General features: G+C 38.4%; 1 protein-coding gene and 1 long non-coding RNA gene across 12 annotated transcripts in view; one reads left to right on the top strand and one right to left on the bottom strand.

Moving 5' to 3' along the window:
* Positions 1 to 8,601, top strand: part of LOC144581420 (uncharacterized) — a 126,207-nt gene extending 117,606 nt beyond the window's left edge. For both annotated transcript variants that reach the window (XR_013532222.1, XR_013532221.1), the window contains one exon: positions 5,033 to 8,601. This is a non-coding gene — a long non-coding RNA (uncharacterized LOC144581420). The remainder of the gene's footprint in view (positions 1 to 5,032) is intronic.
* PTPDC1 (protein tyrosine phosphatase domain containing 1) overlaps positions 1 to 12,948 on the bottom strand; it is a 66,867-nt gene that overhangs the window by 11,524 nt on the left and 42,395 nt on the right. For 9 of the 10 annotated variants that reach the window (XM_035299046.3, XM_035299068.3, XM_054253651.2 and 6 more), the window contains 4 exons: positions 5,202 to 5,373; positions 2,758 to 2,838; positions 2,417 to 2,535; positions 1,305 to 1,442 (listed from right to left, as the gene is read on the bottom strand). In XM_035299046.3, coding sequence (XP_035154937.3) covers positions 1,305 to 1,442; positions 2,417 to 2,535; positions 2,758 to 2,838; positions 5,202 to 5,373 — 510 coding nt within the window. Of the gene's footprint in view, positions 1 to 1,304; positions 1,443 to 2,416; positions 2,536 to 2,757; positions 2,839 to 5,201; positions 5,374 to 5,854; positions 6,185 to 12,948 lie in introns of those variants that run through there. The other variant, XM_078365113.1, reaches the window with a different exon arrangement.

Raw genomic sequence — 12,948 nt, 5'->3', positions numbered from 1 at the left:
CTTTTTCCAAATTTGTGCCTATATTAATATGTGTTTTTCTTCAGACCATGATATACCTCTATTTTTCCATAAGCAATTATGGAAAATTAAGCAATCTCAAGGAAGCCAGCCTTAATGGTGTAAACATTATGTATTCTTATTAACATCTAATTAAAAGGAGTAACTAATGAAAAGGTAATAATTAATAAATTAATTCAAATATAACAGTCCATTAATATTAAAGTAAAAGACAAATCAAATATACCTATGTGATCCCCAAGTTTGTGAACATCTTGTTACATATGAAAATCTGAACCTCTGAAAACTGCATGCTCTCCAATTCACCGTCAGGAACATCATACCTTTCTCACTAGAACACAGAAGATCTTAGTAAAAATGTAAAATGTCTGCAGAACTATCTTGTCAATGTCTAGAAACAGTGAGATTTTGGCTTGATCCTAAGAGCTACCAGTCTCAAGCAGAGCTGAGTCCCCTCCCTGAGCATGCTCCCAAGTATGTGGCAGATCCCCTGGTGGGAGCACAGGTACACTGCGGACAGAGTTGAGCTGCATGTGCCTGGATCAGATGACAATGAAATATTCAGCCCTAAGGTCTTTATTTTTGCCCTAATACCAGCATTGTAATAAAATTCTGCTGAATTCTTAAGTAAAATCACTGACTTTTTAATAGAATTCTAGGCACAGATAGACTCTCCTTTACAAACAAAATCCTTATACCTCCAAAAATAGAAAGCACATGAACTGGGGAGTCAGATAACCATGGATTTAAAGCTTGACCCTGCTACTTACTCAATGTAGGAGATTACTTTACTTCTCCCAAACTGCAGGCTCTTCAACTCACATTGTTGCTGAAGACTTTAAAATGACATACATATGGTCATTGTAACTACCTGTTTACAGTATCTTAAAAAATATTCAAATATCTTTAAAAATGTTTTGATTTAATTTTTGAAGCTGACATATAATAATTTTACATATCTATGAGGTATATAGTGATGTTTTAATACATATAATGTATAGTGATCAGATCAGTGTATTTAGTATATGCATAATCTTCAAACATTTATCATTTCTTTGTGTTGGGAACATTCAACATCCTCCTTCTAGCTATTTGAAACTATTATATATAACTGTTAACTACAGACAGCCAACAGTGGTACAGAAGGCTAGAACTTATTCCCTTCTTCCACCTGACTCCAAAGCTTTGATAGGATTGTGAGAAACATTTATCTCAAATTAGGAAACCTTATTCCTTTTACATTTAAATATGCCTGTGAGACAATAAAACCACCTCTTAGGACTTACCTGTTCGACCAAGCCCTGCATGACAGTGGATAGCTACTTTTCCTTCCTGTAAGGCAAATGTCATCACCTTCACCATATCTAGGATGGTTGTAAGAGATGCTACACCATAATCCTTCCATCCGAAATTGTAGAAATAAACTAAGAAAAAAGAAAAGGAAAAGAAAATCAACATACAGGGAATTGATGAAAGTACACACATTAATGAAAAGTACACAGATCTACACTGAGCCATGTAGATGTCAGTGCATACACTGCATAAAGTAAGAGGGATTTTACATTCCCAGTAACTTTACTGCTAACATTTACTTGCAAAGCACATTTTATATTACTTAAGACATTTCCTGCAGAAACTCAGCCAGAAAGAATTATGGCAAAGTACAATTGCAAATTAATAAAGTCAATGATTCATGCCATAGTTACTCAGCTATGGAGGGATTGCATTCACTCTTATTTAAGCAAGGAAATGTGTCTAAATGACTGATAAATAGCTAAAGACAGCACATACTGATTTTCTATCCAGTGTAAATCAGCTTCTTGAAAACAAGTTCCAGATTGTTTATCCTTTCCAGCTTGGTTTGAAGGACACATGTTGAGTGTATTTCATCCCAAAGCTCCTGTGATTGAGGCGGCTTTCAAATTGTTAGAAGCAGAATTCCTGGGCGACATTTTGGGAGTGGGGCTGGACAGCAGTAAAACCACGAGCATGTCCAGGTTCCAAACCTGACTACCATTTCTAAGCTGTGTGATCTTAGGCGGGTAGGTAATTCTCCAAGCCCCTGTGGCTGGCTTCATGTGTAAAACAGAAATAACAACTATGTTACATAACTGCTTTAAGGATTAAATGAGATAATAGTGGCCGGCATACTGCAAGCATTAACTAATGTTAATCATTGTTACTACAGGGTCTCCTCCCAACATCCCTCTTACAGGAACAAAGAAATCCTGTACTTTCAACAGCAACACCAAAGAGAATGGTAGCTTTTTTTTTTTGATCCCTACTCCTATGCAGGAGGTATTTATTTTCATCACCTTTTAAATCTAAGAACCCAGCAGAGAAAAGTCTCTGAGTGCTGTCCTTGATAATTCATGAGAGGAGGGTGGGAGGAACTTACTGCCAGCCTCCATGAAAGCCTCAGGAAGGTATGTGAAGCCACTTTCTTGTTCCAGAGGGTTCCCACAGCTAGCATGCTCACCAGGGCGCTGGAGGTTGATTACTGTTTTTATGCCATGGCTTAAAGGAAAAAGAGCAGTCAGTCATATTGGGAGCTAGCATTTAAAAAAATTAATCATTTTTGGTATTAACATTAATTACTCTCAAAATCTTAATTTCTTACTTAAAATACACTCTTCACTGCCTATTGTTAAAATGAAAGCTCTTTTTTATTTGAAAACAAAGGCAATGAAAGAAAATCACGAGTCTGCTCACTCATTGTGTGAACAATACAGCATTTACCTGAGGAACTGCTCAATGATGTGGTACTTCTCCAGGAGTTCGGAGGATGGGCGGGCCATGGCCAGTATGTTATCAGTGACCCTGTAAATAGGTGGAGGGACTGGTGAGATGTGCTGAAACCTAGGAAGTTCCAGCCCTGAGAGATGATTTTTTTCTATGATTTCAACAATTCTGTTAAAATATTCTTTTTTGTGTGTAAATTTTATTTGAACAGGTAATAATACAGTTTCATGGTTCAATAAAATCAAAACAATACAAAAATGTATGCAGTAAAATGTTTGCTCTCACCCATTTTCATCCACTCCATCAGTCTGTTCCCCATATGTAATCATGTGTATTAATTTCATGTTTATCATCTTAGTGTTTCTTTTTGCAAATATAAGCAAATATGAAAATTTATTCTTATTTCTCTGCTTTTTCTTGTACAAAAGGTTGTGTAGTAAAGGTACTGTTAGATATTATGCCTTTTTTTTCTCTTTAAGTTAATATAAAAAATTTTGATAGTTTTTGGGGTACAGACAGATATTAGGTTCTGAAGATGAGTTCTTTAGTGATGAATTCTGAGATTTTGGTGCACTTGTTTAAGAATATTCTTATACAAATATGGCTTCAATTTTGCATGATTAGAGCTCCAAGAGACTCTAGTTTCTTAAATCCATGGAAAAAATTCCAGGACATAAATTATTTGTGGATTCCAGAAAAGTATTTTCAAGGACTCTCAAGAGATTCTAGCAGACGCAATGGAGAAAACTCAGCTGGTGGTGAAAGCAACAGTCTAGATGGTTATCCACTGGGTAGTGACTAAGAGGAGGGCCAATTGGGAGACATTTTGAGTTATTCAGCTATCTGAACCTCAGTTACCTAAGATGTTAAATGGGGATAATAATGCCTGCCTCACAGGGTTGATGTGAGAATTCATTATGATGTGGATATAAAGTCTTTGGCGCAAATCCTGGCATGCAGTTACAAATAAATGCTGAGTTACTGTAATTTGGTGACAAATATGGGCTCCAGAGTCAGTTGGGCTTGGTTTCAAATGCTGACTTTTCTACTTTCTAGCTCAGTAACAAATTACTTGGTCTCTCTGGAACTCAATTCTGTCATCAATAAAATCACATTAACAGCTCACAACAGTTTTATGAAGATAAAAGGTAGTAATATGAAAGCATCTAGCACACTGACTGGCCTCTAGCCAAATGGATATTTACTGAGCCAAATGAATGAGTAGACAGATGCCCAATAAATGACTATTATTCTTGTCAGGCCTCCGGGCTCTGGCTTCCTTCTGTTCTGTTCAAATTTTTCATCAGCGGCCTAATGAGATATGTAAGATAGTCTGCTGGAAGTTGTGGGTCACATGAATCTCAGGGGAATAACAGAGACTGGCAGAGCGGGATCCAAAATGACACCTTTCCCTCTGAAAGAAGGCATGCGATTTAAAAAGAAGGTTTGGAATCCCTGCAATTCAATAATTATTCAATGATAATTAGTGTAAGATGAAGGAGGATGTAATTGAAAGCAGCAGAGGTGAAAAAGACTCACATGACTAGCAAAAATATGCAAATGACCTAAGCTACATTATTAGAAATTTTCTTGTCTATGAATGTTTAATTCGTCATACTATTAGTATGATCGTGATGGACGATTATATGATCTGTGGCAAACAATGATGACAGTGGATCCCAGACTCTATCACTACAGATGTATTGAGCAAAAGTATAGGTCGTAAACTGGATATGCCAGTTAACAAATATCTAATTTAAAAATGGGTTCTTGATGTATAATATAATTCACTACTAGAATTAAACAGTGAATTCCTCTAAGTATGCTTCAAATACGATTTATCAGAATTTTTCAGATGTTGCTACATCAAAAAGGTATACTTGATTAGTTTGCTGTGTAATAAAAGCAGTATGATTAAAAAACAATATTAATTTTATTTGTACACCATAAAAAAAGCAAGTATGTTGTCTACTGAGCTGACAACTGTATAACTTCTATTAGGGTAGACTGAAGAGTATTTGTATGAAAATGTGACCTTCCATAGAGAATACAGTAAACATAAAAGCTGAAGCTTACCGGCATGAAACTGAAAAATTACACATGTACCTCATAATTTTCTCAAATTTATAGCTGAACAGTTATTATTTCTAAACAGTTCTGAATTTAAGAGCTATCTAATTACCCATTTCTTCAATACACTTTATATGTGTATCATTTCACATAATTAAAAAAAAAAAAAACCTCTGGTTTTGGTTTTATTTCCACCCTACAGATAAAGAAACTGAGAGTCGGTAGGCCAAGATCACACAGCCTGGGCAAAGCCAGACCTGACTGCCAAAGTGAGGTCCTGACTTCAAAGTCCCACATTGCTCCTCCCACACTGCAGGTTCCTGGCTCACACAGAACTGACAGAACTATGAAAAACCAACAGGATCACTCACCAGGAAGAGTAAACCCCCTTAATGGCTTGCTCCTGCTCACTCCAGCGGGCTGGGTTCTCATACTTGCAAGCTCTACCACCGCACGCCATGGAACACGCCATGTGTCCAGGAATGACATGCCGTAAACGCTCTCCTACTTTTGTGTACTTTGGTGTTGGATGTGCTAAATTTCCTAGAATAAATAAGGAAAGGGAAATTCAAAATTCCACTCTCCAAATGAAATTGTAACATGGGAAGCAGCTTCCATTTTATCTCAGGATGGTAGATGACAAGCCAGTGCAAAATCCCCTCCATTTTGTCAAGAAAACAAAACTGTTTCCTTGTCATCAAAGTGACATATATCTCTTAACATAAAAAAGTTTTCACATATGATAATCTCCACATATACTAGCAATTAAGAAGAAGAAACTGTAAAAGTTTTACAAGGGAATGAGTTTTGTTCAAACCTATATTTTTAATCAAAAGACAAAACATTTGATCATTTTATATCTTCTTACATATTCACTAAAATATATAGCATAACAGACAGCGAAAAGTATAATATAGACGAAACTGCCAATATTTAAAAAGATATAAACACAATACAGCCGATTTCCATTCCTCAAACTTACATACAAAGATATGACAATCTATAAGAAGAAAGAGATCTTTACTTTTTCTTTCGTGGAAAGTTGGGTTTCCCTCTGCATGGCTGACTGAGGAAACAGCCACCATCACCTGGAGAGAGGATGAGGACAGCAGCTTCGTGGCAGAGCGGGAGCCAGAGCCCAAGCCCAAGCCTGAGCCAGAGCCCCGCCGGGCCTGCTGCAGCCGCAGTACTGGGTCCGAGGTGGAGTGCCGGCGGCCCTGGAGAAAGGAGCTGAGGAAGTGCATGGCTGAGGGCCGCCTGGTTGCATCCTGCACCTGCATGGCACTGGGAGGCAAGAGCCAGAGGCAGGGAAGAGTCAGCCCCACTTACTCAGTGAGGAACTTTCACTGAGAGCACGGAGCATTGCATTGTTCCGTATGATCTAAGAGCCACTCAGATTGGCTGACTGGTTTCCATGGTGACAAACAAAGAAACTACTGATTCTCACTTACATATGAACGGGCAAAATCCTATATGAACAGATTGCATTTGGGAACAACTGTTCAAATAGAGGGAAGAAGAATATAAATTTTAAATACATTTATTACTAAATTTTGTTTCTCAAATGCACTTAAAAGATCTAACTACTCAAAGAACTACCCTCAAAATATTGCACTGAATTTAGAAAACTGTATTCATGATGCAAACACTGCCTTTTACACACACGTTAAAAGGCTTAAATTCTGTTATTCCTTTCAGAGCCTGTCTCTGGATATTTTGGAAAAAATTCTCTTTCTACTCCTCTTTTGAATAGTGTAGAAAAAAGTTAATTGTAATAAAGTGGGATATGCCGGATACCTTACAACATTATTAAAATATTCAATTTTTCACAACCAAAACCACTCTTATTTTTTTCTTGGTAAAACTATGAAAGAAATACTTGGATAGAACAAATGAAGACATTTTTAGAGGTGACATATTATCAGAAGACATTTAACTTGACATTTGCAGACTATGAAAACCTGATTCTTAGTCATGCCTCTGTTGGACAGGTATAGAATGCCTCTCAAAAACTCAAAAACACCATTCTCTGCCTTTTGTTGCAGTGAGGGGAAAAAGGAAGCTTCAATAATATCTTGGCAGAGGCATATAAAGAAAACTCACTAAGTATCACATTTTTTAAGGAACTAAATGAGGGGAAGGTTGCAACGTGAAGATAAAGGATACAAAGAAAACAGAAAGTGCAACAACCACTAATGCGCTCATTGTCCGCCTCCTCTCTTGTTAATGTCAGGCTGCGCCCTCGCCCTTGCTTGCTCACTCTCTCTGCACAAATGGTACTTCAGATGTGTGTGCACAGAAACAAACTACTGTACTGCAAGAGATAAGGTTATTTTCTGTTTTTTTAAAAATGATTATTAATGCTATACTAAGCTCCTTTTAAAATGCCACCCCCATCTCCCCAACAATGTGCACTTTTGTGAAACAAGACAGGGACACAGAATCTCAATTTAGTGTCCAAATTGCTACTCTAAGTGTAGTATCATGCCTTTGTTATTTAGAAAACAGCCATGGAAGAAAGTCCTGGATATCCTTGTTAATTTTCTGTCTCGTTGATCTGTCTAATATTGACAGTGGAGTGTTAAAATCTCCCACTATTATTGTGTGGAAGTCTTAAGTCTCTTTGTAGGTTGTTAAGAACTTGCTTTATGTATCTGGGTGCTCCTGTATTGGGTGGGCATATATTTAGGATTGTTAATAACTATTCTTGTTGCATTGATCCTTTTACCATTATGTAATGCCCTTCTTTGTCTCTCTTGATCTTCGCTGGTTTAAAGTCTGTTTTATAAGAGACTAGGATTGCAACTCCTGCTTTTTTTTTGCTCTCCATTTGCTTGGTAAATCTTCCTCCATCCCCTTCGTTTTGAGCCTGTGTATCCTTGCACGTGAGATGGGTTTCCTGAATACAGCACACCGATGGGTTTTGACTTTTTATCTAATTTGCCAGTCTTTGTCTTTTCATTGGGACGTTTAGCACAGCTTTCCTGTCGGAGGAATTACATGAGGATTATTCTAGGCAAGACTCACAGGACCCTAATGGCAACACAGAAACAGCGGCTGCACAGAGGTCTGCATGATAAGAGTATGAACTTACTGGCAGGAGGCCCTAAATGCTCAAACTAAGGAGTTGAATATTTGCTATCTGAGTAAGAGGGAGTCTACAAAGATTTCTAGGCAAGTCTGTGCTTCTGAGAATGTTAACTTAGATCTTGAGAAAGAGTGGTGAGCTCTGCACAGACAAATCCATGCACTAGAGAACCAGCATCTGGGGACATCTACAGAGTAGTCAAAAGTAACTGCTTTCAACTATACTAAAAATGCAATCAAATTAGAACTCAGGATTAAGAAACTAACTCAGAACCTCACAACTTCATGGAAACTGAACAACTGGCTCTCGAATGTTGACTGGATAAACAATGAAATGAAGGCAGAAATAAAGATGTTCTTTGAAACCAACGAAAATGAAGACACAAGGTACCAGAATCTCTGGGACACATTTAAAGCAGTGTCTAGAGGAAAATTTATAGCAATAAATGCCCACATGAGAAGCAAGGAAAGATCTAAACTTGACACCCTATCATCAACATTGAAAGAGCTAGAGGAGCAAGATCAAAAAAACTCAAAAGCTAGCAGAAGACAAGAAATAACTAAGATCAGAGCAGATGTGAAGGAGATAGAACACAAAACCCTTCAAAAAATTAATAAATCCAGGAGCTGATTTTTTGAAAAGATCAACAAAATAGACCACTAACCAGATTAGAAAAAAGAAAAGACAGAAGAATCAAATAGATGCAATAAAAAATGATGAAGGGGATATCACCACCGATTCCACAGAAATACAAACTACCATCAGAGATTACTACAAACAAACCTATGTACATGGACCAGTTAACCTGGAAGAAATGGATAAATTCCTGGACACTTGCACCCTCCCATGCCTAAACCAAGAAGTCGAAACCCTGAATAGACCAATAACAAGGGCTGAAGTTGAGGCAGCAATTAATAGCCTACCAACCAAAAAAGCCCAGGTCCAGATGGGTTCACAGCTGAATTCTACTAGATGTACAAAGAGGAGCTGGTACCATACCTCCTGAAACTATTCCAAACAATCCAAAAAGAGGGAATCCTTCCCAGATCATTTTATGAGACCAACATCATCCTGATACCAAAATCCGGCAGAGACTCAATAAGAAAAGAAAACTTCAGGCCAATATCCATGATGAACATAGATGCAAAAATCTTCAATAAAATATTGGCAAACTGACTGCAACAGCACATCAAAAAGCTTATCCATCATGATCAAGTAGGCTTCATCCCGGGGATGCGAGGCTGGTTCAACATGCGCAAGTCTGTAAATGTAATCCATCACATAAACAGAACCAAAACAAAGACCACATGATTATCTCAATAGATGCAGAGAAGGCCTTCAACAAAATTCAAGAGCATTTTATGCTAAAAACTCTCAATAATCTGGGTATCAACAGAAAATATCTCAAAATAATAAAAGTGATTTACGACAAACCTACAGCCAATATCATACTGAATGGGCAAAAACTGGAAGCATTCCCTTTGAAAGCTGGCACTAGACAAGGATGCCCTCTGTCACCACTCTTATTCAATATAGTACTGGAAGTTCTAGCCAGAGCAATCAGGCAAGAAAAAGAAATAAAGGGTACTCAATTAGGAAGGGAGGAAGTCAAATTGTCTCTATTTGCAGGCGACATGACTATATATTTAGAAGACCCCATTGTCTCAGCCCAAATCTCCTTACACTAAGCAACTGCAGTAAAGTCTCAGGATACAAAATCAATGTGCAGAAATCACAAGCATTTGTATACACCAATAACAGACTTAAAGAGAGCCAAATCAAGAACGAACTGCCATTCACAATTGCTACAAAGAGAATAAAATACCTAGGAATACAACTCACAAAGGATGTAAAGGACCTCTTCAAGGGAAACTATGAACCACTGCTCAAAGAAATAAGAGAGGACACAAACAGATGGAGAAACATTCCATGCTCATGGTTAGGAAGAATTAATATTGTGAAAATGACCATACTGCCCAAAGTAATTTATAGATTCAATTCTATCCCCATCAAGCTACCTATGACCCTCTTCAGAGAACTGGAAAAAACCACCTTAAAATTCATATGGAACCAAAAGAGAGCCCACTTAGCCAAGTCAATTCTAAGCAAAAAGAACAAAGCTGGAGGCATCATACTACCTGACTTCAAACTATACTACAAGGCTACAGTAATCAAAACAGCATGATACTGGTACCCAAACAGAGATATAAACCAATGGAATAGAACAGAGGTCCTGAAGGCAATGCCACACATCTACAACCATCTGATCTTTGACAAACCTGACAAAAACAAGCAATGGGGAAAGGATTCCCTGTTTAATAAATGGTGTTGGGAAAACTGCCTAGCCATGTGTAGAAAGCAGAAACTAGACCCCTTCCTGACAACTTACACTAAAATTAACTCCATATGGATTAAAAACTTAAACATAAGATCTAACACCATAAAAACCATAAAAGAAAACATAGGCAAAACCATTCAGGACATTGGCATAGACAAGGACTTCACAACCAAAACACCAAAAGCATTGGCAACAAAAGCCAAAATAGACAAATGAGATCTAATTAAACTAAAGAGCTTCTGCACAGCAAAATAAACAATCATTAGAGTGAACTGGCAACCAACAGAATGGGAAAAAATTTTTGCAATCTACCCATCTGACAAAGGGCTAATATCCAGAATCTACAAAGAACTAAAAGAGATTTACAAGAAACAAACAAACCCATTCAAAAGTGGGTGAAGGATAACGAACAGACACTTTTCAAAAGAAGACATATATGGGCTTCATCCCGGGGATGCGAGGCCCCACAAATATATGAAAAATGCTCATCATTGCTGGTCATCAGAGAGATGCAAATCAAAACCACATTGAGATACCATCTCACGCCAGTTAGAATGGTGATCATTAAAAAATCTGGACACAAAAGATGCCGGAGAGAATGTGGAGAAATAGAAACACTTTTACACTGTTGGTGAGAGTGTAAATTAGTTCAACCATTGTGGATGACAGTGTGGCAATTCCTCAAGGACCTAGAAATAGAAATTTAATTTGATCCAGCAATCCCATTACTGGGTATATATCCAAAGAATTATAAATTGTTCTAATATAAAACACATGCACATGTACATTCATTGCAGGACTGTCTGCAATAGCAAAGACCTGGAACCAACCCAAATGTCCATCGATGATAGACTGGACAGGGAAAATGTGGCATATATACATTATGGAATATTATGAAGCCATAAAAAATGATGAGTTCATGTCTTTTGTAGGGACATGGATGAACCTGGAAACTATCATTCTCAGTAAACTGACACAAGAACAGAAAATCTAACACTGCATGTTCTCACTCTTAGGCAGGTGTTCAACAATGAGAACACATGGACACAGGGAGGGGAGCATCACACACTGGGGTCTGTTGCAGGGGACTAGGGGAGGGACTGCAGCAGGTAGGGAGTTGGGGAGGGATAACATGGGGAGAAATGCCAGATATAGGTGATGGAGATGGAGGCAGCAAACCACATTGCCATTTAAGTACCTGTGCAACAATCCTGCATGTTCCTCACATGTACCTCAGAACCTAATGTGCAATTAAAAAAAAAAAAAATATATATATATATGGCACAATAAACACAACAAAGAAACTCACTAAATGTACCAGTGAGTACTGAGTTTTTTCTTCCTTAATTTCTACAAGTGAGCAGGTAAAACACTGAAAAGTGAGGTCTAGAACACCAAGAACTGGTAATTTCCTTCTATACTCAAGATTTCAGGAAGAGCCCATTACTTCCTAAAGTCATAGAAACAATAGGCTGAGAATGCAGTGGGTGCCTGGTGGGTGTGGGAGGCCCACCTATCCACATTCTTAAGTCCATGGAGGAGTCACTTCCAGGAATTTGCTGTACAGCTGAATTTCCAGCCTCGTGTTCCCTACTTTTTGTGACAAGAGGCTCACTTTACAAATGGGAACTATTCCACTGTTAAGACAGCTCAAATGTTTTCCTTCCTTCCTTCTTTAGAGGTGGGGATCTCACTATGTGGCCCAGGCTGGACTCAAATATTTGGGCTCAAGAGGATCCCCCTGCCTCAGTCTCTTGCATAGCTGGGACTACAGATGCCTGCCACCATGCTGGGCTTCAAATGTTCTCTAGTGCAGAGTTAAAAATCCATTCTATAAGCATTGGTTCTGGTTCTTCCTACTAAAAACAAAGAATAAAGCATCTCTTTGTCTTGAAAGATTTCCAAATATCCGAAGACAGAACTTTTCCAAGACTTTTCGCTATTTCTGTTTTTCAAACATTCCTGGGTATATGTCATTGTTTCTAGATCTTTCACTATGATTTTCCTTCTTCTGAGGGCCCTTCTTCCCTCCCTTTCATAGCTAAACCTCCAAACCAAGGTGACTGACCTGCCATCTCCACATGCCGCAGGTCTCATCCTTAGCCTACTCAGCTCTGGTCTCTGCCTCCACTCTCAACTCCATCTGCTCTTGCTAAGGTTTCCAATGATATTTCAAGGTGGACTCTTTAGAGTTCCTATTTGACTGCAAAGCAGCATCCAACACAACTGAATGCTTTAGTTTTAATTTGTAATTTTTAAAAAGTCAATACCTTGCTCTGTCACACAGGCTAGAGAACAGTGATGTGATCATAGCTCACTGCAGTCATGAATTCCCGGGCTCAGACGATGTTCCTGCCTCAGCCTCCTTGGCAGCCAATACAACTCTGCCTGCCACCATGCCTGGCCTATATATTTTTGAGAATATTTTACCTCTTTACTGTGAATCAATGTCAAACTTAAAGAAAAGTTACAAAAGAGTACAAAGAATATTTTTCCTTGGCTGGGCCCAGTGGCTCATGCCTGTAATCCCAGCACTTTGGGAGGCCAAGGCAGGCAGATCACCTGAGGTCAGGAGTTAGAGACCAGCCTGGCCAACATGGTGAAACCCCATCTCTACTAAAAATACAAAAATGAGCTGGGTGTAGTGGTGCGTGCCTGTAGTCCCAGCTACTCGGGAGGCTCAGGCAGAAGA

The sequence above is a fragment of the Callithrix jacchus genome, chromosome 1 (genome assembly GCF_049354715.1).
Source record: "Callithrix jacchus isolate 240 chromosome 1, calJac240_pri, whole genome shotgun sequence".
Taxonomy (NCBI): Eukaryota; Metazoa; Chordata; class Mammalia; order Primates; family Cebidae; genus Callithrix; species Callithrix jacchus.
Note: the sequence above shows the minus strand (reverse complement) of the source record. Positions and strands in the feature narration are given on the sequence as shown.